Source organism: Tenebrio molitor, chromosome 6 (assembly GCF_963966145.1).
Source record: "Tenebrio molitor chromosome 6, icTenMoli1.1, whole genome shotgun sequence".
Classification (NCBI taxonomy): Eukaryota; Metazoa; Arthropoda; class Insecta; order Coleoptera; family Tenebrionidae; genus Tenebrio; species Tenebrio molitor.
Window position 1 is genome coordinate 12,456,527 of NC_091051.1, and position 26,837 is coordinate 12,483,363.

The window sequence follows — 26,837 nt, forward strand, 5'->3', positions numbered from 1 at the left end:
TGATTAATTTACACCAACTGCCAGCTGGAACACGACTCATTGTTTCGGCCAATCCTGAAATTACTATTCCATCCTGATATTACTATTTGATCCTGATTCAAATTTAATGCCTTCTCGATTAGTGATTGGAGCTTTTTCCGCCTCACCAATGCGATCTCGTTCCCATTCAGCTGCAACAACTGTTAATTTGCATCGTCAGATTTTGTGTGCACGTGGTGCCCCGATATTGTGCACTTTCTGTTTTTCAGGGCTGTTTTGTCACGCGATCGCTTTTGTTATGAACTATTTTGGAGTCTCGTAATTTTTAGAATCACCAATAACTTTTTATTGTCCCTGGTATTGTCCTGAAATTCCATATACCAACATAAAACACAAATGCAAAATAAAATTTTTGTATCTCAATTTTACGCCGGCGACGCTAGCCACCAGCGATAATTAATTTTTGGGAAAAACTTGATTAAGGCTACATCATCGGACGCACATCATTTATCAAAACATTCTGAAGAGAATAGACCGCCTACCCTTGTCACGAAATTCGAGACCAACGAGATAATATCTTCCCAATTAACATAAAAATTATGACGTCGCTGTTCTTAATAAACTCCGCATTTCGACCCCAAGTAAATTACAACCCTAAAACTTATTAGCATTATCAATAACACGGGCTGACGTAAATCTAGGGGTTGAAGGGTCTGAAGGGTTTCAAGACGGCCAAATATCATTATTTAGTATGTAAGTATTTTTTGCGTTCTGGTATCAGATTTCAAAGAATTATTTAAAAAATAGTAGATTATATCATTAAGAGTAGAAGTGAATCTTTTTGTGCTAAGCCCAAAGACTTTTAAAAGCACAGATGTGAATGGAAACTTGTTGGTAAGATCATTCCCGGAAAAACCAGGAGAAATTTAATCCTGTGGGAAAAACCGGGAAGTTTGACTTTGACCCGTCAACGACTCCTTTTCCAAATCATTTTTATTTTAAAAGTGGCCGTTTCATAAACTAAATCCGCTTGGGAGTCTGCTAATGTAGGAAAAGCGCGCCTCAGAGGACTGGCTTCTTTATTCGAAGTAGTAAAACAGCATTTTATTAGGCACAATAACTGTCGACACCGCCATTTTTAATATAATGGAACATAGGTATCTGAAATAAATTTTAATCCCGGCCCCTTACTGTCCCGAAAGTTTCATGATATAACAATAATTTATTAAGCCGGACGTTTCGGCATGTTTATTCCTCCTTATTAACAATTTAGGTGGGGTATAATTAAAACAGATGTAGTATTTGCGTTACAACTTTAACTAGCTCATATGTAGTGAATTTCCCGGAGGGCTTTTTAGGTTTGAACCTTTTAAACGCGAGCGGCGGAACCGTTTACCTCGTCTACACCTTCCTGTTGTATCTTATTATGTGGGACGTTAGCAGAAAAATACGGCGGTAAAAGAGTAATGGAACAATGTGTGCACCCATGAAAAATTTTCATGCAGGAAAGCATCAAGCCGCGTCATGATCGCCAAACCGAAATCCTCCACAAAGTACTTAAAAGTCACAGCAGACCGAACGCTGCCATAAAGCGCACATTAAAAATACAAAAGGCGAAAGCTCTAAGCTCGACAACATCTTCCGGAAATTGACCGAGTCTCAATAGACTCGATATAACGGCCACATAGGCATTATGTTGCTCCACCTGAGAAACTTGTGCGATATTGATGCAGTACCGACAACTAACCGGAAACTGGAGCTCATAACGGCTTTCCTGTCCCTTTCAATATTCTGCTCAAACACTCGCAGAATAACTGATAAAAGAATACTACGAAACATCCGCCGATACTGTGTTATTTCAAGATCGAAATTAACGAAAGTTCCTCAAGCTTCTCGGGCAGCTTAATGCGAGAAATATTGGCAGTAATATAAATGGCGCTAAAATTAGATCATAAAAGATATTATGATGTCACTTTTATTGTTATTTGTAAGCGCTGACCCGGGAAAATATAAAAATTCCGCCAGCATATTTTCATTATTAAGAAAACTATCCCACGTAAAAGAAAATGTAAATTCTTAACATAAAGCTGTTAATGAAAATGTCAGTTTGTTAGTGGTTCAAATGTATATAAAATCCTCAGTTGTTTTTCTTTGAATCTACTTCCACTAGACATTCCAAAAAAAAAAACATTCGCCAGCACTGCCCATAACCATCTAAAAATACACACACGTGAGTTTATTAATTTCCAACTTTTTTCATTAAGATAAATTGACGTATACGGTGTACCCTGCGCTTGGAAAGTTTTTCAAATATTGAAAGTACTGGAACGGGTAGTTAAAATAAAAAATAAACGCGCGCGCTTACGAAAATAACGAGATCAAAATTATGCACGTAATTAAATTTAAAATATACATTTCCCGAGTCCGTATTTTAATTAAGAATCAACACCATTTGACATTTTAATTTGAAAACTATTGCGTCCAACGCGGCGCCGGTTTTAATACGCACTTCGACTCATTTCGATACATTTTACGGTTTAACCGTTTGAACCAGCTAAATTGGTGACTAACTGTTAAATTGGGAGCTGCATGGTTTAACTGGTTTAACCACCTTTTTAATTAGCTGATGGTTAAACTCATTACGTCATACTCGTACTAGTTTACTTGATTGATTAGTTATTTATTAGTCAGTTTAGCTCAACAGGAATAGTACCCCAATCTCTTTTTAAAAATTTAAAAATTTTGGACTTAGAGAACACATTGGTGGTTGAAATTCAAAAAGGTATATTATTATACTCATGTCACATCGTGAGGAAATTCCTTAACATTGACACAGAACATAAAACACAAAAAAGTCAAAATGCGGAGGCGAGACGCCGGTAATTATGTTGATAAGCACTGCACTATTACTTGATAGTATTATCCGTAATAGTGTATGTACTCCGGCAAAATTGCCGTGCCGCCGGGTGGAGGTGGGATAAGATTTGTTAAATTATGAAATTCTTTATTTATTATTCTCCTATTTAATTGAATAGCTGGCCTAGTTATTATATGTACAGAAATACAATTATCTTTAAAAAATAAGTAACTGAGTTTCTGTATCAGTGCTTAATTTGAAAGCTCCACTTTATATGTTACGTCTTGATTTTCTATTAGAATCTTCGGACATGTACGTCGAATCACATAATACGATTTTTTTCCGCACGGAATGATTTGAAATTCTACGAGCCGATTGTGTTCTTTAAAAAATACCCCTCGACGAGTTTCACCAATATGAATGAGTGAACAACAACCAAAAATATTTTGTGGAAAATTATCGGTCTTCATAAATGCGTAAATATTTTCGACGACTCAATGTAAACATGGCTGCCACAGGCCTATTCTTATAAATTTTACGAAAAATATCAATAACATCTTTCAATTCAGTCTAAATACAAAATCAGCAGAACTTTACAATTGGCTCGTTAAAATTGAATGGTTAGTAATTAATTAGCAGAGTTTTTGTTGAAATTGAGTATAAATCTTGTATGCAAATATTTTAATTGTTTTAAAACAAACAACAAAAGGGGTAAAAGTCCCATTTTTAGAAACAATGTTTCATATATCAAACATTAGATACATTGTTATCGATAAATACACCCTTCAAATAGCGAAATAATGAAATACAGTAGGGTGTTAACGTTTATGGTAAACTATGTACCATTGTAAACATGCAATTATTATTCCCAGGATACCATAAATTACACAGTTATTAAGTCAGCACAGAAAAAGTCAATGAAATTCTCTTTTCATTAGTTAGGAGTACATTATTTACCCCTTTTTAAAGTCGGATAAAATATTGATCTAGAATGTTCCAAATTATTTCTATTAAAATATAAAATTAATATCTATTAATAATATTGGGTGATTCAAAATGGCCACTATGTACGAAAATGTATGTGGCAACTATGTGGGTGGTGTAGAGTTGACATTTGTATGACACATGCATGCCTTTGATTTTTTTTTATACCATTGCAAATTGACTTGACTATTCAATTCACCTGTCATTTTTCAAATATTAACCAGTAAAATAGCAGATATTTACTGTCGTGGCCTAGCAACAGCAAATTTCAGCGAATATTTCACTAGTGAAAATATAACTGGGTATTCCACTAGTGGTTGCAGTAAATATTTTAAATTTGGTTCGTTGAATAGTCCCTCGAATACCACTCTTAGTCAAAGTTAAGTAGACTATTTTTGGTGTGCTGTCACTCATGTCCCCCAGGCTTGAGAATACCACTCGTGCTGCGCACTCATAATATTAAAATTCAAGCGTGGGTGACATTCGTGACAGCACCACAAAAATAATCGACATAACTTTGCCTACTCGTGGTATTACATGTGAATATTTCACTCATACATTGTTGTAACAATGCAAAATGTACTGAATTATTAAATGGAAATTCAAAAAATTATACAACCTGCTCAGTCGCATATGCCTACTGCGATTTTTTAAACATAACGAACTAAAAATGTCAAAAACTCATTTTTTAGTTTGTTATATTTAAAAAATCGCAGTAGGCATATGCGACTAAGCACGTTATTGAGTAAACACTTAACAGATGCGGCAAACATTCAGGAATCAAACAGCGTCAATTATTTTAATTTATGTGCAACGATTTGGAAGGTACGAATTTTCGAAGGGATCCCTGCAATTCGGAATTCTGGTAAAAAAAAACGCCACTGATCATAGAATCCAAAAATTTAATCAAACTGGGTAGGTTCCATTTAAAAAAACATAACTTTAGTGTTTTTATAATATTGGTACACCTGTATATATACCGCAATATTTTCCGAATATGCAGTAGAACCGTAGCTATCATCTAGAAAAAAAAAAAATTTGATATCTTTAATAACAAACAAGTTATGGAGCTTTTTCGCAACTCTGGGACACCTGTATGTTTTAAATCACACCATTTCGAAGCACGATCTACTCTAATTTTTCCATTTTGTAAAGCCTTCGTATGATATTGATTAACCAAAACTTAAACATTTTGCTGACTTACGGCCGGATTCTGAAACGGCCCAATAACTAACTGTCCGGTTAAATCAAGCGTTGCTATAGAAACGCTAGAAAGTAATCAATCACATTGTACAGGGTCATTATAAATGATTGTCTCATCGCAGTAGGCGTTGATGACGTAGTTGAATGTGCCACAAACCTCATAATATGAGTGAGACTAGTATTGCCGATAGGTGGCGCTACCGGCGGTAGTGGAAATCTGTCTACTAGTTTGTCTAACGTTGAAAGGCTGGCGGCGCACATCCAAAATTTGTGTGGGTTTTCAACGCCAAATGCGATGGGACATTCATTTATAATGATCCTGTATTTATCGGAGAGTTAACTAACTGGCCGGTTAAATTTGTTTCCAGGATCCGGCCCTTAGCAGTTTTTACTATAGTAAATTTAAATTTCAACCATTCTTGTATCCTATTTAACACAAATTTGAAAAATATACATTCTGAACGTTCTTTTAATAATTTGTTTTCTGAGAGTTACAGAATTTATCTTTTGTGAAAATTTCACCATAAAATCACTTTTACAAATCCATATATCAAATTCCAGGTAATACATGGTAGACGAGCATAAATCGCAATTTCATACTCTCGAAATCTGCCATAACATTAGAAGAAAAACAGAAATTGTGAGAGTATTTTAAAAAAAATTAATTGACCTGTCCAGGAAGTAAATTATTTCCATCCAAATGTTTATTGGAACCTTTTTGGGACACGCTGTATGTTCATATTAAACGAACGTATCTGATATGCGACCAAATTGGAGTGAAATTGATTTTTCATTTAGCCATAATTGAGTAACAAAACTAGTTATAACATGTTGTGAATACATAAATAGATTGACCATTAACAATTTGTCACATCAGTTTAATTTTTATTACAAATTTTAAAGGACACCAGTTTCCATAAAAACGAAATGTGTGCGAAATTGTACTAAATAAATTTGCCCGAATATATTTGTTGTTATCACGCAAATGTTAAAACAATTGCGAAATTCTTGACGTTTTCGGCCGCAGAACTGATTACACTCATGAAATATTAAAACTTTATTAAGCTTATTGCTGAAAAAAAAACACGAAAAGTTCACGTGTCAGTCTTGACACTTTTAAAACAAATCGTAATATTGGAAATGATCGAGCGCATCCCAATTGACCCAATTGACAAGCGATTTTGGGCAAGCACGTGATCGTGCAGTGCGAATTTTCCCATTTAATTGATCTATTTATAGTCAGTAATAAAATCGAAATTAGTGATCGAATAAATTGCTCACAGTTGGGAGAATCGGCCAAAGGCAACGAAGTAAATGTCAAATGCCACCTGTTATTTAATCAGGCATGCCCCATTCTACCGTGGCTATTTTATCAGCGATTTAATTAAACTGTAACGAGTCGAAGGCGAAAATTGTAAAGTGAACGGCCCCACGCAATAAAAATCGAATTAATGTAGGAAATTGTTTTTCAACCACGTGTCGGTGAAGAGTTCGCACCTAATCCTGCCAAACTTTTCAATCGCTTTTCCATTACTTCGTTGCAGCTTTCATCAATAATCAATAACGTAATATTTTCAGGCCAGTAGTCGTGTTAGCAACACCAATGTAGTCGTTAATGTGAATAGCGGATGTGGGATAATTATGACTGCACATCATTAAACCGGCCCCGAAATTATTGGTTTAATATTGATGGATGCTATTGCCTTTCTAGGGCCCCAGCTCGCATGGGATCATTTACGTACGACACACTTGGGGCACCAGCACTGTAAAAATAAAAGCATCCTCTAGTATTTTTATTCAGTATCTTTTTCAGAGTGTCCTGTTTCAGCGCGGGGTCTTCTGAAATCAATCCATCATCCATTGTTTCGCGAAAAAGTATGTCGAGCTCGTGTAGAAATACGATAGTTGTCGCCCGTGTTATTCTGATGATTGATACAGTCTTGCAGATTTGTGATTAAATAAAGTGCCAGCACCGAGACAACTTAATTTGATAAATGCACCTGTCTCCGCCTCCCTTTTAATTTCTTAAAGAGTATTCAGGATTGTTGCTCGAGTCCAATTTAAATTCCGGTCGCGGTGGTCCTCCGAAGAGCAATTTCGAAAAATTGGATTTTTAAAAATTGACAAGCGCAAGAAGAGAAAGGCAGACCGATAAAGGTATTGGTCGTGTTGGTAACTTAAATGCCGGGAAATCTTCCTATCGGATATCTCCGCCCTATAAAAGCGGCAAAATGAGGTAATCTCGTTGAAAGTATTGATCAGTTGTCGAGATATCAGTAAACGTATCTAAAACGATGTAAATACATCACAGCATTTGGAATTTAATAGATACGTCGGAGAGTAGCGAGTCCGACTGTAAAATGGTGTTTTTCAGCTGGCGCTGCAGAAGGGCCGTTCTGTACATCCGACCCCAATTTGCGTAAATGTATTTAATTAGAATAATTTGCAATAGTGGTGGATTTATTGCGGCAGGAAGTGGCGGCGGGGGACTCAACAAGCTGTTCAGTGTGTATAGTCGGGTCACTCTAAGTTTGAACACCAAGCTACATTTAGCTCGTTTGGTGTTCTACCTTACAGTGAGCGGACTGTACACCAAATCATCACTGCACTTTCCGAGAAGCACCAACTCCACACCAGATCGCTTTATTAATTATTGCCATTAGTCTTAGACGGTGTAGACTCGTTGGAACAACTCTGACATATTTTCATGCCGTTATTATCGTTACAGATGAATTCTGCGAAGAATTCCCCCACAACTTCATACCTACTCCGGGTTATTGGATAGAATGTTCGAGACAAAAAATCACCTCCGACACGATATGGGACGAAAGCGAGTCGGACCATGAAATCCAAGAAGGTGACGAGGAGGATCACACCGATGGCACCGATCAAGAAAACGGACACCCCTCGAGAAGACGAGATCGCAGTGAGTTTATATAATAAACACGACTGAAGAGATTTTAATCACATTTTGTATTACACTCGAGGGTCGCTTCTTTAAAACGAACATTTTGAATTATACCTAGATACATAAATATTTAAATTTAATCTCAACGACTGGCCTAAGAGAGTTTTCTCAAAGACCTCAACCTGGGAAACTGCAAATTACATGGCTCAACGAAAATATCTCGGGACATGAAAGATTTCGACAAGTCTTTTGGAAAAGAGCAGACGTTAACGACAATGAATTCGGGATGTTCACGTAATTGCCGACTGAAACTGACGTCTTTCTCGCGAACCAGCAAAAACAGACACAATTTTGCAATTATTTAATATCTTCAAACCAACTCCTGATGAAATTTCTAATTACGCTAAATAACTTATCTGATGTCGTTTTAACTCTCAAATGATCGAACATTTTCAGTGAGTGACATTGATTTAAAAAATCCAGCAGTTAATGGAAATGGAAATGAAATGAAAAAAAATCAATGGAAACATTTTTCCAAGACAAAATTTTGCCACGAATAATGTTCAGATTACTATTTCATATATATACAGGGTATTTCACGAGTGATAATGAGGCCGGTGGAATTGAAAATGCAACCCACAATACATTTCCAAAGTTAACGTAGCTATTTGTATTGTATTGTTTTAAAATGAAATTATGAATCCATGATGGCTTTGCGTCCAATAATTTTATTTGTCACAGTTGACATTTACGAAAAAGTTAAAATACGTCCATTAAAATGTGTTCGAACAATGACAAAACAGACATGATTCTGATTTAAGGCAAATGTAATAAAAATGCTTCTGCCGTTGCGCGTTTACAGACAATAAAAATAAACATTTTCCCAAAAACTCTTTGTTTTTCCACAATTTCATAACAAAGCGAATATGACATTTATGTCAAAATTTACGAAACTATGTTTTATGTTTTTTGAATCCAAAAACAAATATCCACGTTAGCTTTGCAAATGTATTGTGGGCTGCATTTTCAATTCCGTCGGGCTCATTATCACTCGTGAAATACCCTGTATTGCCATAAAACATAAAAGTGCAATTGTTATAAATAATTTTACTCAAATTGTCGTTATTTTGTCTAGTTGTGACAGAAGTTGCAGTGGTAGTTTCTGCTTGTATTGATGGGTTACCTCGTAAGGTCTCTATTAGTTCCTGGTAATGATCAGAATCAAGTTGAAGATACAGTTTATTAGAGCCAGAACATGAATTTCCTATTAACTTGATTAGTTGCGTTCATCAATTCCCGTTTTGCTAAAGCCGATACTGAGGAAGCCCAATGAGAATGGTTATAAATTTTCACTGTTTTTGTTTCTATCCCAATTTTGTCTGCAGATTCTCTAGCCCACTTTGATAAAGTATTAGTTACCTAAAGGCATATTTTTGTACCACTTCTCAGTTTTCTAATTTGGGTTGACAGTTGAAAATAATCTGTCATTATTGTAAAATCTCGTTATGCCAACAGCTTGTTAAATAACCAAACTGGATTAAAATTTTCGTCTTCATTATTCATAATTAACAATTTACAATTTCCCATAGTAAAAACGTTTTAGATGTGGATTGTCGAACTCAAAGTCGCTTAACACTTATGATTGAACTGTACGTTAGTGAGATATCTGTCATAAAGTCCACATAATATCTTATAAGACCGCCCAGTCACTTTTCCTGGAAGCCCCAACTTAACGACAAGTCTCCAACCCCCATCTATATCGTTGCGGCAATAGCCACTTGAAACCACCTTGCCCTATTTTCGTAAAAATAAGATTTTCTGTCCATTGCCTTATCAATTTCATCCTTAAAGAAGTGAATTTTACAATTTGCGGCTTCGTGTTGTAAAACAATTTTTTGGAGAGCTTCAGGATTATATTCTCTCCATATGCCATATGCTAGCCATCATCTGGGTCTCTTCCAACGTTAGTAACTGAGCACTAACCTTTCTTTTGTCTGAGCATCTGTGAACACTTCTTCTTTTCGAATCTCTGATAAGTAAGTAGTAATCGAAGATAGATCCATTTTTATACCAAAATCGCGGGAATATTGTTTGCAACAATTTGGCCATAAAGTACTAGTTCATAATTTCTTTTCTTCCAAAACTCGATGTATTGTTTCCACATACAAGACTTGGTCTTGATCATGTTCCGAGGAACACTTAGCGAACTTGAAGGTTTGATGATAAAAACTAATACATTTTTCATTTATTTTTGAAAATGAAACCAAAGCAAGACGCTGCTGCATTGATAGTTCATAAAGATACAATTTTATTGCTTTAACATTGGCTTGATTTCGATCTTGTTTCAAAAATGTCTCCTCTCATTGATTTTGAGAATGAGAAATGAAATATCAAGTGGAGGCGGTAAAATGTTACCGGAATTAATTTAGCTGATTGTAAATCTGCACTCATTGTTGATACTATTGATCAAAATGTCTATGAGTGAAACAATCAATAAGAAACACTTTGTAGATTTTACTTTTTTCCTTTATTTATTAAATAGTTATTTTTGGTCGTTATTTTTTTACGAAAAACTGTACAATTCAGTTTGCAGGCCACCCTTTTAGTTGAGGTCTATTTGCTGTTCCTCTATGAGGCTATTATCATTATTAAAAGCATTATTATTCAACCCTCAAATGACAGAAGTCGGTCGTATATTTTAGGAGAGTGATTTAGGCTGTGTGCAAGTTGTGCCGCATACAAAAAGAAACAGTCGGATAAAGAAATCCAACAAAATTACTTGTGATAAAATCTGAATAAGTATCCGATTGTGATAGGATCAGTCCACTCTGCTTTTATTTTTCTTCCTCGCCGTATTTTATCTACCCCTTGCAACTTGTTTCCAAATCTAAGATATTCGTAAAAGATTCACAATAAAAATGAATCATACTAAAAGGTTGTAGAAATTAAGTAAAAACTTTCGTTACGTCTTTAGAAAATGTTCCACACAAATCTAGTCAGATTCACAATTAATTTTGTTTCGTTGTTGCTTTGAACAGTCACTATTGACGAAGCAAATATCTGTTGCAGCTTTGATCTAGTCAGGTTCATACTGACCACACTAATTTCAAATTAATCACATCTCTCTAATGAAAGTGTTTAGCTGAAATCAATCGATGCATCACATAAAGCATGTTATGTTGGTCTACCTTGTATTAATTCATATTTGTAGTTGTTAAATTCCTGATTTGAATGTATGGATACAGGACAAGGGCGTACTATTGATTAATCTGTAGTTTTTTTGTAAAATTTAATTTCGCAATTTACTTTAGCGTAAAAATGGCATCGTCCATCTCCTTGATAAAACATAATAACGTTGTCGTCATAAATTTTAATGTTCAATTTGGGTACAGCCTGTATATGCGGAATACTGAGAGATTTTCTTTATTTAATCATGTAATTTGAAGTCCGCGGAATGCCTCTGACTGTGGAAGCTCTTAAAAATCCCCGAACTTGTACAAAGAACATTCGCTTTAAATAACTTTTCACAAATTTGTTAATACAAACAAATCTTGAAAGAACAAGAGTTTTTCAGTTTATATGCGACTGTTACTAATGACTATTTGCAGCTGCATGCAATATTAAACAATAGTAAAATCATGAAATAGTGAACCCATTGGATTTGTACAGGTCTGCACATCTGCAAATATCGAATAAAATTGATAAACCTGCATAAAATGTTATAATATGTATTTAGTTATTGTGCAAATTTATCGCATATGGGTACATGTACTAAATTAATATTTTGTAATTCCAACCAGAAATGAACTAACCAATGAGCGCACAGGCAATATTGCTTCAGAGTTTTACTTTCCTGCAAACTGAAACCCTGATAATATAACGTTCCCATAAATTATACGAAGGGCTTAAGTCGTAACATTCATATTTAGAACAAAGTTAAAAACCTTGGAGAGTCTAATTTAATAAATCATCTAAAGATTTATGGGGCCTCCCCGAAGCTCCGTTGTATGTTTTACTGTCTCGGAAAAAAGTTTGCATGTCCGATAAATATCGGCGAACATCGATACCAATTATCCATTCCAGGTTGTAACGATCTGTACGAAGACGACGAAGAAGACGACTCTTCGTCCCCCCGCAAGAAGACAACAATAGAAGAACAATGGGAGAAGAACCAAGGTTTCGAGTTGACCAGTGTCGAACAAGAAACTTACGAGAAATATTTCTACGGCACCGAACACTGGAACTACTTCACCAACGACGAAGATTTGGGCCCCGTCATCCTATCAATTAAACAAGAAACGCTAAACTCCCGGGATCAATTTAGGTGAGTCGCTTTCTTTCCATTCGGTCCAGAAAAGAAACAGAGCGACAAGTAGTTTATTTACGACAAAGGAAAAACGACGAACATGTCCTTTTTGTGTGTGTTGGGTGACGCTATCACGTGATTTCCTACTACTCCGAGGAGTGTTTCCGCTACCGGATTGACGTGCCATTTATCATTCGAATCACTTATAAATTGTTATCCCAGAAAGTGCACAATACCGATTCAATTGGGCAAATGTAAAAGAGATTTTCGCAGACTAGTCTGCGTACAGATCGGAGACCAAGTAATTAATTAACAGTTCTGGCATTGTGTTTAATTTACGGTAAAAATTAGCAATCGTGCAAGAAAATCTGTTCTAGTCGTGGAATTTGTTCCGCTAATCCCAAACCATGTCGGAGCGATGCAGATTGTCAAGTTTATAGATTTGCTACCTTTTCGAGAACCCTTTGTTGTTTTAGGATCATATTGATCGGAGGATTAGCTTGTTGCTAGACCTTGGAGATATTACTGCTCAGAATATACAGCAAATTCCTGGCAGATCGATTGTTATCAAAAATTTAGCGGAAGCTTACGATCCATCGGACGAAGTTTCTTTGTGTTCTTGGAGAATCACTTAATGTTACACCGATTCACGGAGAAAATAATTTAGTTACGACACACAGCAAAGCTGTGAGAAATCACACAAAGTCACAAGTCCGTGGAAAAACTCGATCGGACGAGTTTCGCAACCGTCTCAGCAGGGATGTTTATTAAAAGTAAATCAATTCCCGCAGAGCTAACTATCAGATGCGTAATTGAGTTATAAGCTCGGCAGGAATTAAGGACACATTCTTAATAACACGTCGCAGTCTAGATTTATTGATTGAGGACAATGGAGCACGCTAGCCATCCATCAATAACATTATTGCAGCGATTTCGTCCTCTCGTTTTGCGAAATTTTCTCACAGCACGGTCATTTTTCAAACAGAATCGGGCCAGTCATAAAATCGCTCCTCATTCCGGTGAATGCTTAAAAGCTGCGAACGGAATTTTTTTCCCAACTGATAACGACACAAACACGTAAAGCTTCATATCACGAATCTATTTCTGTTTACACTCGTGTATCTGATAAAAAAAATACGATCAGCAGTTCAAGTTTCGACTTGCCCAACTGGCCGACACGCCATTTCTGCAAGAAGTTGGGACCTCTTAACCGTAATTACAATTTTCAGACAGAATTGCCTTCTATCTAAGCAACAAATTTTGATGATAATACCTCTCAACTGACACGAAAGCTGTGTTATTTGGCTCATAAATATTAACGGGCATCAAAGCGTCTACACTAATATGGGGTATTTTGCAAAAACGAAGCAGCTATTGTCGCTGCCTCTAATACGAAAATTTGCGGCAGGATTATTTAACATGTGGATTTCCAAACGTAATGTACCTGTAAGCCAGTTAAAAGCTTTGTGCGGAGGTTCGCTTTCTTTTTAGTTTTCGAGACCGTTTAGAATTACGATAGAGAGGAATTAGCTGGAGCGGTTGTTTTATGCTTCGGGTTGTTCGTGGATTTGAAATCATTCTCGAGACGATCAAACAAGATCAATATTCATGAACGAGCCCAACCGAATCATTCAAAAACGACCAGAAGCTTCAAGAAAAATCGACAATTACGGTGATTAAGGAGTAATAATGAGTCTAGCAAAATTTGTGATGCAACCAACAATACATGTCCCCCATAGATAGTTTATAAATAGATACATTTCAGTGGCGAGTTTGCACTCGGTGACCTTTGTTGTCAAAATGAGTAATATAAATTAGAAAGTTCAATCGTAAATCGTTGTGAGTAATGCTAAAGAAATTCGTTCACATCCACAACTCCGAGTGGGTGTGAATCCCTTGCGGCTGGAAATTCGAATTGACTTAAAATTAGCCAAGGGATTTGTGGTTCAAGTATCTACATTCAATATTATGGAGTCAAAAACTGGCGCTTTGTGAAAAACTAGAAACGATAATGTGATCAAAATGTTCCATTTACTGTTGGCACTTGTAAGAAAATGTTCAAACTCGAATCCTGTGCTAGATAAACGAGTTGAGCGTGGATAAGTTCGGCCATTGCGTGCTGGTCAATAACTCGGGGAGAAGTAGGAATGATGATTCCCTCGGTTCTGTTCCGATTTTTAACAAATTTACGAAAAATCAATAAACGTCCAAGTCAGCAGAGCCTTGAAAGTTTTTCGAGTTGTTTATCTTTCTCCTTGTCCAATAATAAACCACCAAAATCTCAGATTTCTCCTAGTGCTCAAGATAAAGTTACTACGGTAGGCTCGTGGGAGTAGACAAAGTTTTTGTATGTCGTGACAATTAATTAACGAACCATCATCCGACCCGATGACAGTTGCATGGTAAACACAAAATGAATAAAGTTTTCGTGGGACGCATCCCCCGAAAACTTTCGACAATCTCAAAACTTCATAAACTAATTACCACTTAGTCTCCACGTAATTTTATACGATACTTCAATTTCATAAACTCCGGTCGATCGAACTTCTCATTTTGTTTCGTTCGATGTAGTGAAACTGCGCTTGAAGTTTCCTCGAACACAACTCCCAAAATAAAAACTTAACTCGACACTAGTGTTGACGAAGTTGCCGTCGTCATTAAGGCAGAATTTTAGTCCACGTCGGTTATTATTTTTGTTGTGGTGTAGTTTTTCTTGGAGCAATTTTTACATTATGTGACAAAAGAAAGGAGTTTTCGATCGTGTTTACAACTTCCAAATTACATTCGTTGGCTTCGTTCCTTTGCGTCATTTGCATTGAACGTCGATTTTTGCTCAGACCTCAAATTGCCAAGTTTCCACCAAACGCCCTCGCGAAACGTAATATTGACAAGCTCGACTCGGTGCGGCTAAATTCCCGAAAATATAAATTATCACAAATAAAAAACGTCACCGACGGTGGTGTTTTGTAAAAAGGACATGCACAGATAAAGCCATAAATCACACTTTCTTGAACAAAATAAATTACAGAAAGTGGATTATTAAATTTTGCCGACTCTCTCAGCAAAAATATTTACAACTACTCCTGAAACAATGTACTTTACCAAGTTGTTTCCTAACACTCAGATTCACGAGAATATTACATTTTAGCGATGATGTGTGATACATTTATTTTAAGATTTTCATATAGTATGGGAATTTGTTAAAGCTCGACAAGAGTTTGACAGATAATTACATCCCTCAAGCCTCAAAGTTCTGCATAATCTCACATTTTAAATGGCAGCTGACACGAGCTTTCAAACGAAGTTTGTATCATCTATTTTATCTTCATCATGCATGAATCGCATTGGATACATGTCCAAAAGAAGTATTCTCTTGGAATGTCTAACTTTGGTTACCGTGTGAGGCAAAACATCAACCGCTTCTTGTGTCTCTTCTTCACCCGAGCAACTGTCTGCAAGACTGATAGTTTTATTAAAATAAGACACGTTTTATATTCTCTACCGTTGGTGAAACGTGCATCGGGTTATACATTTTACGAGAACATAACTACAAGGCAATAAAAATATAAAAGCGAGTGATCCGGTAATTTTTATGGGCTGTGCCTATTCATAAACTCGTCCCAATCTAATATGTAATCTTTCTTACTTAAGCACGTCGTGACACTTTAATAGACTGAGCGATGAATCTGGTAAATTTAATTTACACAGTAACATGACGGTTACACAAATAAACAATTCGTTTTCTTCTTTCTGTTCCATTCTTTCCGACAGAAATCGATAGCTCGACGTGACACAAAATTACCAAAATTTGGCCGACTCGACTTATGCACACCGAAATCAATTGGACGACAAGGTTTTGAAAAAGAGCCTCTGTTAATCTTTGTCATTAACGTAGTAACAAATTGGACCCAATTAACCTGTTGAATGTACTCGCACTAAATCATCACTTTCACCACCACCAGGAGGTGTAATTTTTACGATCTTATAAAACAATTAGCCTTGATGGCCACAAAATTGATATTGTCAATATTTATGTCGATCAATAAATCTCTGTAATTAATTACGTTCTGATTAATAAAGCTGTCGCAAAGCAGTTCGTTCAATTTGTTTCGAAGCTGAATAAACGACTGGATTTTTCAAACGGAACTGTGCACAGATAGTTTTTGGGTGATTAAAGATCTAGGCCCTTCGCGTCGAGCTTGTGCAGCAATTTTTGAAGTAAATTGTCCTGCAAATAGTGAATTGACGATACAATGTCTACACAACCCTCCGTGATGTTTATCTAGATGAATAGATTTATATTTGGGTTAATGGGATTGTAATACAACAACCCTTAGGCTTTTAGGGCAGCCTCGATTCTCCAACAAAAAGTTTTGTTGAATTAATTGAATAACAATTTAGTCCGTCTAAATTTATGATCGTGTAGAGTCCGCATCTGGCCGTACTAAAATATTATGGACCAAGCAAGCACTTCTATTTTATTCGAATATAAAAAAGCTTTGATCCTTATTGTGTGAGAGTACAGATCAAATATATTTCCTAAGCAATTTCACGTTGTTATCCATATAAATAAGTATATGGCAGAAGAGCTAATATTGATCGGATCAATTTTATTGGGAATGCGAAATAATAGAAAAATCTGAAGCACAAAACAAATATTTGAAAGAAATGAGATACAGTCTGAGTGAAAAGGCGGTTGCCAGTGGTTAACTCCCTTATTATTTATTTTAGTCTCCCGGTTAAATTGGAAAAGTTGCCGGAATGAACCCATTAATGATGGTACTTACATGTTTTTCCACTCTTGCTATCTGCAGGTTTTAGGATTTGTTTATTTATTTACGAATTAACTAGCGCTGCTGTCCGTTCCATGTGTTATCGCGTTTTAATCCAGCTCTCTTTCGTTTGGAAGCTTAGTTTGTTGTTACAGTGTGCAAACGAATATGTTTGCGTTGGTGTTATTATTCCAAAATGTCATTGCATTTCGAGTATTATCACAACAGTAGTGTTGTTTCTAGATGTCATTGCATTTCGAGTATTATCGCAACGGTAGTGTTGTTTCTAGATTGTCAACAGAATCACTAGAGAATATTTGAGATGGTGTTATAAAATTGTCCCGGAACGATTGTAATAATCATTCCGAGGATAAAGATAATAAAGGCACATTTTCCGTCAAAACAAAACCTTGCATGATATATTTGCTAATATTTTTCGTGCGCCTCTTATCTGACAAAATAACAAAGTTAAACAATTTTAACTTTCATGGAGGCTCGTTTCCATAGCATCAACTTTTTCTCTGCTGAATTAGAGTGATGGAAAACAAAATTATACTTTTTATATCTAATAACATCAAATAAAAAGGGCAACGAAACAACTCTAATAAATTATTGTTATTTCAGCTCACATCTTCCAACGTTACATACGAGTACATTTCCCCCCGATCTAGGGAATTCAATTTAACACTAGGTCGCAGGTTCAAATTATAAATGCACCAGTTTTCTGCATATTGAAATATAACTTTTTGAAGCTGTAGCGTCGTGAATTTTCCATAATGGATTAAACCCAATTTGGAAAATGGGTCGGTATTGCATAAATGCAATCTTAACGACCGAGCAATTAACGAACCAGTGTTCCAAATCGTTTAAATGACTGCGTTCCTCCTCATCGATTATTAATTTCAGTCTTTGTCGAATCTGATTATGAAGTAACGGATTCGAACTCCGGGGGATATTTTAATTTTCATTACGCACGTCGTGACCCGGCTCCTCCACCATTTTTATTACGGAGGCTGAACTTTTTGAACGTTAATATATCGCATACACGCATATTTAAAAGCGTACTCCTCAAAACAGGAAAAGAATTTTAATTAAATATTCGCAATTTCCACTCACGTACTTTGACTATTTATTCTACCTGCGTCACGTTTCTAACGTCTTATTAAGAGTGGTCCAACCAGAGGGCTCGACGCCTCACCGAAAGTAAAATCATAATCTGTAAAGTTTTCACTAATTAAAAATTTAGTATTCAATAATGCCCCGGTCATAAAATCTTGTCACGTTCGGTATTAGGTGCGATTCTTCTTTTATGTATTAGCACAAGGGACGGTCTGGTCGTCGAGGTCTTAATATTGTCGACGTTATTTAGAAACACTTGAATATTGTTCTTACAAACCAGACACGTTCTTTTATTTCGCATTATCATATTTCGATATCGCAATATCAAGTTCTTCGCCCTTTGTGCACAAAGACGCATTCGGTTTATTCGTTCTAAAAAAACTCACCCTTAAAGATTAAATAAATTATTCGTCTACGATTTCTGAATAGATCATGTTTTCTACCAGAACCGTGTTTGACGTTGTTACTTATTACGTTGTTTTACGAATCTTTGGTACTTTCTCTTTTATATGACTGGTAGCTTTGATCTTTCTCCGCCGGAACATTCAAACAATTTTTTGTATGTTTGAGAGTTGCTGCAATTACATCTACATCTTTTAGTTAGGTATTGTAGCGTTTTGTGTAAAGAATGTTCCGATTTCATGTTCACACGATTTCATTTGATGATTTTGACATTTGATACTTGGACAGATTTGTCCCCAAATACATACAACAAACATCATTTTGTAAAATTTACATTAAGGAATGGACAAAGAGTAATGATTTTGATTTATTTGAACTGAGCTGCTGAAAGTTTTCTTCGAGATGCATTATGTTGGTATCACTGCTGACTTTCGCGCTGCATACCGCGCGATCAACAACTACTTAGATAAGGGGCGGCTATGACTTTGACAGTGTCAGATTTTTCGTATCTTTAATAATTCAGCTAATAAACGTCAAACAACTGTCACTCTGAATTAAATTTTAACGCAAAAATGGTTTTTACTTCACAACATAAAAGATTCATCACTGAATCTTCCTTTCGTAAAGGTGTTTTCAATAACGGAGAATTGACATACAGCGCTCGTTGCCTGTTTGATCGAGCTTCGGCAAAAATTTTCAAATTTAAATTGAAACAGGTATATGCAACCAAAAATACTTCCATGATCTAAATAATTGTTAATCGCATGATACAAGAATGTGACACATCCTAAAACATATCCACTTGCTGTGTCGTTATTTAATAATAATAAACTCGTTTATTACAACATTCAGCCTATTTCTTCTGTCCGCAACTATAATAACGTAACACATTTCTAAATCGTTAACAATTTTGAAATCACTATCTCTTTTTTGTGAAACGCATTAACTCAACAACGAACACAATTTCTTCTTCAACTTCATTTTTTTTTCTTCACTTCACTGTCTAAAGTAGTCTGCTGTTATCACTTTTACATTGTACGTAATCAGTATTTAAAATTGAAGAATCGCAGCCCTTAACAGATGTTTTCCCTTAACTTCTTCTTACATTAAAACATCTGTTTCAAATCCAAACTTCCTGAAACAATTTTTCACCGTATTTGCAAAAACTTTTTGCCAAGCTTTTGATATCCAGGTAATGGCATTTGGGACATTAATATCCTTTAACAAAGCAGTTGCATTCCCAGACAACTCCGTGCAAGAAGTTATATGCCGTAGGACAAATTGCCGACGGTATTTCACTTTGAAGTTCTGAACAATCCAGTCATTGGGGATTATACATCAGACTAGCAAGAAGATGTACAGTTTGCAAGAAAAAATAAAATGTTTATGTCCTCTAATTAAAGATGTGGATTTGGTCATTATTTTTTAAGTCATCCACGATGTTCTATTAGTGGAAGATTCTCCTTCCGCGAAAACATTTGGACTGGAATAAGGAGTTTCACTACACTTTTCTGGCTTTTAAGAAGTGTTCCTTTCTGACGAGACTTGATTTTCATTGAATTTAATTCCAAATCTTACTTAAGAAGTTTGTTGGTAACTTAAGATCACCAGCCAAGTTTTGTTTTCTCCACATCCTCACCCTGAATTTGATATTTAAAAAAAAATTCTCGTACATCTCAATTCGATGATTGAGTCTAACAAATGTTTACCAAAAGAGATTTAATTTTAATCTTATTGCTGCAACTCCAGAAAGTGTACAAAATATCCATAATGAAGAATAGTTGAGACTCTCAAGGTTGTATTTTAGTGTCCGAATCAGAGAATGTTTATTTATTTGCATTTCTTATGTAGCAAATCAGGTGCATAATTTAAAAAAAATCGAAACAAGAAGGTATCAACGACAGAGGTGTGGAATATCCTTCACGAGAGGTCGCAGTGTCTGCATTTTTTCTTCATTTAAAACTAACCACTTTACGAGAGATTTTGGGTTTGTGTACATATTTAATTTGAAGAAAAATTATTTTTATGAAATATTACGTGAGAATATAAAAATAAACACCATAAAAATATCGTAAATGTGAGCGATCGGAAGGAAGTAAACAGAATGTTTACTCGTCGAAAGTACATAAAGAACTGACACGAATTACTTGTACGTTCCACCAGAAGCCTTCCTGTAACTGTATTATTCATGTTCGGTCAGCGAAATCATGTAATCTTATAAAGAAGACCTTATCGGAAAGGGAACACGGAAGAAAAACTCGATAAATTTTTCAGCAGACATAGATAAAATATCTTGCTTGTAAGTTAATTGATCTTATCTGCACCAGTCAAGTTTCCATTTAAATTTACTTTATTTGAAAGGTTTAGTATTGTTAAGATTATGTTAAAATGTGGTACGATAACGAGAACATTCTTGACATTTCCACGCCCCGAATCTATATTGTCCAGATATGGAAGTTTATTGTGAATAAGTCGTTGTTAAAAATTCCGTTTGTTCAGCACGTGCGAGTGCAAATCATATTTACGACATTTTGAAGAGCCCATGGTTCAAAACAGATGATGCGGCACAAAGCCCTCTTCAAGAAAGCCAATGGGGTCCAATAACAAATTTGTCTGTCATGTTGTTTTCAAGCCGGGAAAAATGACCAGCAGAATCTTACAGTTCGGTGAAGTGAACTCCGACCAAAGACCCACCTCGATACATATCCACGTTCCGCTGTCAAACGGATGAGCTGATAAATGCCTTCTTTAACTGACCCTTGCCACCAGCGCACGAAGTTTATTTGATTTCGTTCTAAACGACACGACATGATCCCCGAGACGAGCCCCCACGCTTTTCGATTTTTGGCAGCGCTGGAAAATTGTCAACTTTTTTGCTCGCCAAATGCAACAGTTGTGTGTAAACAGAGGTCGAATTAAATGCCTCTTCAGCATACATCATTGATTTATCGCAGCCAGCATAGGCAATAACGCCCACATCGCCGCCGTTAAGAGCGGGAAACCATTTTAATGCTCCAGCGTGGAAAACGTCGGAAAACTTCATATCTAAGCCATACAGTGTCGGTGAAAATCGTTATTTAAAACCCGCACCCACATCACTGACCCAATTCCGTTTTCTTCAATTAATGGGAATTTGTCCGCAGGATATTAGTACGAGCAATCAGTTACACGGTCCACGGTCTGATTCCTGCCAGTTGTGTCTTCGCCGATCGCTACAATCGAGAAGAAGTCGTCAGGTCTTTGGGTAAAGAAGTTAACATTAATCCACCCTTAACTCTGGGACAACTTCCCGATACGCCGGAGGAACTCCTAAAATTGGATCAGGTAAGTAAAAAGTTCGCCTGGAGTGTAACTGAAATGTTCGTGTCCTCGCTCCTCGCTTAAATCAAAAACAATAAGCGATATGTTTGCATATTTGTGTTTTGTTTTAATTCGAAAAATGTAAATGGACCTTTTGTTTTGTTTCCAAATATTGTTACAAGAATCGAAAGCGATCCCAAACAGTATCGATTGGAAAATGTAAAAAACAATTTTTGTCGCCCCGAAGCAAAGCACTTATTTGGGTTAAATCTAAAGTAAACCAAGTGTCCGAAGAAAAGTGGAAAGTGATAACTTGAAGGGATAAGCTTTCAGAGTTGATGGCACGGAAACTCTTAAATTAAAATTTTTAAACCTAATCCTGTGTGTTTCTAATTTCGCAGTTAAACCACTTCCGAGCCTCCTCTACCAGTTTTGGCCAATCCCGTGGTTTTATTGAGCTCGTGTGTTCATTGCAAAACAATCCGTTTAATTATTCATCCAGTTCCGGCTGCAAAGATATTCCGTTTGCGTCTCGATCAATTCTAAACTGTTTCTCGACTCATCCAAAATACAACACGACACACAAATAATTAATAGCGATTGATTTTTTTATAGTTGTGACATTCCAGCTGACTTACATGTGAGTAATAGCGACGGAAGGAAACGAAAAGTGCTGTAGGTACCTGTTCGGCTTTGGCCAATGAAAAATTTATGACGTAATTCATTTCCTTTAATTTACGACGTGAGCGAAAACATCGCGATCAATTTTTCCAGGTTTGAGGTAGAAGCGGAGTTTCTTTCGGTGCGAGACAACCGGAAACATAAAATAAAGTACGATATTTTTCGAACACATCGTGCATCGTGTAGGTTGTGTATTTTAGGATTTAGAGCACTCATTAGCTTTATGGGGCTTTTACGGTTTTAATTCGCGTCGTGTGTGGTGGATTTGGAAGAAATATGATAAAGAGGGATCAAGTGATTAGGGGCGTTAGTGAAATAGATTTTTGTTGAAGGTGTTCATAAAATCGGAACTGAAGGTGGGCGTCATTTACGTGAAAGAAGGACAATACACCGAAGAAGAGATACTAGACAATAACGATAATTCGCTACTGTTCGAGGAGTTTCTGCAGATTTTCGGTGAGAAAGTGCGTCTGAAGGGCTTCGATAAATATAAAGGGGGTTTGGATACGGTGCACGATTTAACAGGTGCTTCTCGTTTCGTTAACGTTGCGCAAGCTGAAGTTGGATGATTTTAGGATTATATTCGGTTTACACGAACTGGCGGAACATAGAAATTATGTTCCATGTTAGCACCTTGTTGCCGTACGAAAAGCACGACCCGCAGAAGCTGCAGAGGAAGAGGCACATAGGCAACGATATAGTGTGCGTCGTGTTTTTAGAAGCTGATAACACGTCATTCTCACCCGCCTGTATCAAAAGCCACTTCCTCCACACCTTCATCTTAGGTGAGTTTGTTTTGTTTCCCTTCTCACTCCGAACAAATATTAACTTTTGTACTTGGGAAATATTCAATCAATTTGGGAAATTGAAAAATGTTTCTTTTGCCCGAATCCAATATATAACTTGTTAAAAGTCGTTTATAAGAACCTGAACTACGTCGAAAGTTTCAGTGCGTACTTCTCCTAGAATTAAGAGGAAGCCCACTCGATATGAAGTGTCAGTTGTTACTCGAGATGAAGTTGGTGCCTACAAGCCTTATCTATGGGAGCAAAGTGTTTTCGACAAGGGACCGATGTTTAGGGAGTGGCTCCTCACCAAGATCGTCAACGGGGAAAGGGCCAGTTACTCGGCGCCCAAGTTCGCCAGGATGCAAGAAAGGACGAGGTCTCAGATGCTCGAGGACATCGTCGCCAACTTGCAGAACCACGCAGAGACTGGACAAATTCCAAAGCCTTATAGGAGAGGTGCGTCCACATTCTCTATTTTTTTCATCCACGACGTGCACCTTACATTGTCAGATGCGAATTCTCCCTCACTGTTAAGACTGCGACCGGACAAATCCCACAAAATCCCAGTACACCGGAGACGTCCAGATCGGCTTTCATAAATGACACTTATTCGGTCATCCCCAAACAACTCGCCCGACTCTTGTACTTTTTGCACTTGTTACTTTATTTTTCCAACAATTCAACCGCTCTCGCTACTTTCTATAGAAAATCCGATAAGGAATCGACTGTTTCGTTGCTGAAATAACAACGACTTTATTATGTCGAGAGATCGAAAGATTATCTATTATTCTTGCATTTTTATGATCTTTCGATCCAGCTGTTCCTGTCGTGGACGGAGTATTCTCATTCTCTTCCAAAATTCATCTCATTTCACTATAATTTAGCCAAACGAGCTTTATCGGCACCTCATAAATAACGCCTTTTTCTACTTCAATAATTATTAATTCAACCTTCTTTGAAAGTCAAAAGTCCATAACATCAAAGAATCAACTTTTGCAATACAAACTTTTAACCATTCGAACTTTATATTTACGTTAGTTGGGTTCTTTTCATCATTTGTAAACGTTTCATTTATGCTTTGCTCTTTTTTTCGTACATCCTCTGCGTAATTTTCTTTTTCGTGGTCGGTCATTAAAAATATATTGCCCTATGTATCAAAAAATCATGTAATTTCGTGCACATCCGATCCGTTATATTGTAAATAGCCACACACAAATCGTGAACTCTATAACTTAATATAGTCCAATTTTTTTTACCCTTTTGCGATGACGTCATTATCTAGTAACTTTACGTATGTTTGAGCTAGGATCAGAAACAAATTTGAATTGATCATAAATAACTATAAATGTGTCAAATTTGTTGACAATTGCTTCGAAAGTTTATGTTTGTAATCAATGTAATATGTGAAAGAAATTAAAAATTGTCAAATTGACAGAAGCATAAAATAACCTCAAAGTGACCATTACTAAATAAACGTGCCTTTTTTTTGTTTTTTTCTGTTTCTGTCGTTTCAGTTACGAGAAAGCGAGGAAGGAAATCGTGACGTCACCTCAAAAGGGTAAAAATTGGACTATAGTAGTTTATTTAACGAGTTCGTGTGTAAATTGGGCTTTTTTGGCCAATTTTAAAGGACCACGAGTGCCAAAAAAGGCCCAATTTACACAAGAACGAGGTGAATACAACGTTTTTTTGTTCGGCGAGCCCCTTAAAGGCTCCAAACCGCTTAAAATATTTAAAATTAGCTTGAAATTTCGTTTTGACAAGTTGTGACATTTATCAGAATCCGCTCACACAGAAGAAATTTCTCAAATTCTGACAGTGTCGAACAAAAAAAAAATTTAAATAAAGGCATAAAATTGTTGTCTTTTAAAGACGGCAATAATAAAACGTGATCAACAAAAAATGAGATAAGGGGGCTGTGGAAAGCAAAATTTCTAAAAACGGTCGCCGTACTTTGATAAACTGTCACTTGTCAGTTGTGACATTTGTTTGAAATTTTTACATGAATTTTATTTAAAAAATGGTTTTTACTTGAAAATAGAAAATGTTCATACCAGAATTATTGTACTTTCGAAACAAAAACGAAGAAAATGATGAACGGGCTTACCATAGACAATTTTGTTGGTTGACATTTCGACAAAAATTTGTATTTGACTTTTGTACAGTTTTTGGTTGCAAAGAAAACGGGAATAGAAAATGTTCCTAATAATGTAAATTTGGTTTTGTTCATTTGTCAATTAATTGTCTATTTGACTACTTGGCAATACTAGAGTGGTATATAAGAGAAAGTAGGCTCGATCCTGGTTCCTAGGAGTGTTTGAGAGTTAGATTTTGAGTTGGCAGCCTGGTTTTCACAAAATTTGTGAAGTTAATGCAAGCAAATCTAAATAGTTAACATAATATTTATATTTTATTTTCACTCCAGAAACCTGACCTGACCTGACCATAATTCTAACCTATCTCTCCTGAGAAAGTTTCATTCAGACAACAAAAAATTGAAAAAATGTGTCAATTTTATTCTGACAGTTCCCGTTTTTTTTTTGCAACTGACAAATGAACAAAACCAGATTTACATTAGGAAAATTTTCTATACCCGTTTTTTTTTTCAACCAAGTGTGCTTATTAGTAGACTGAATGTTTTCTTTTATAGGTATAAAAAACGAGGTGTTTTTCAAATCAAGAACAAACTGGTCGCTATAGTTGTAACAACTGTGCAACTTAAAATATTAGCGTATTTATCGTACTTACTGAGATGAAGTACCATATTGTTAAAACAAGATGATTTGTGAATAAAACTGAATAATTTGTGAATAATCTGAGAGAGAAAAAATCACACTAATTAATATAGATTGCAAGAAATAGTAAAATAACTGAGTGGTTTTCAACAACAAAATTTGAATTCAAAGATATATCATGCAGATTTCCTAAAACACATAATAAAACTTGAATTCGGTTTTCCTTTTCAACCCACTATTTTTGCTTATAATCTCCCTAGTAGATGAATTATTTTCGAGCTCACGAATGCTTTTGTTGTTGTAGAAATAAGCACGAATCGCAGACAAATACTTTATTTTCGAACAACAAAATCAAAAGTGAAAAGCGAGAAAAATTTTACGGAAACTAATTGACATGTACGTGGGAGATTCTCCAAGAAAATCGCACGCCAACACCAAGTAATTACTCGTGAAAATGTATTTATTTTAAACGTAAAATTTCCTGTTTTCATGGTAACAGTAACGTAAGAAAATGTTTTGACCAATGGCGTACACGAAAAAATTTTTTGTTGCCAACCGAAGAAAGTTCTCGTTAGGAGCAAATCTGTTTGTTTTTTATTGTGGCAATATTTTTTTTAAATCTGCTCATTCTTTTCTACTTTTATCCTAAAAGATGAGGTTCATTAGCAACGAAACAAACATAACTCGAACAAAAGTTTAGTGAAACTGGAGTAAGAGTTCCAGTTAAGAGTCCAAAAAGTTTCTTGAAACTATCGCACGGAGAGTGAACCTGAACGAAAAGTTTCCTTAATTTGCACGGCGAC

General features: G+C 36.0%; 1 protein-coding gene across 6 annotated transcripts in view; it reads left to right on the forward strand.

The window, feature by feature from the left end:
- rsh (radish) overlaps window positions 1-26,837 on the forward strand; it is a 148,596-nt gene that overhangs the window by 118,132 nt on the left and 3,627 nt on the right. For all 6 annotated transcript variants that reach the window (XM_069050794.1, XM_069050790.1, XM_069050793.1 and 3 more), the window contains 6 exons: window positions 7,752-7,949; window positions 12,015-12,255; window positions 21,674-21,854; window positions 22,844-23,036; window positions 23,087-23,296; window positions 23,462-23,755. In XM_069050794.1, the coding sequence (XP_068906895.1) occupies window positions 7,752-7,949; window positions 12,015-12,255; window positions 21,674-21,854; window positions 22,844-23,036; window positions 23,087-23,296; window positions 23,462-23,755 (1,317 nt within the window). The remainder of the gene's footprint in view (window positions 1-7,751; window positions 7,950-12,014; window positions 12,256-21,673; window positions 21,855-22,843; window positions 23,037-23,086; window positions 23,297-23,461; window positions 23,756-26,837) is intronic.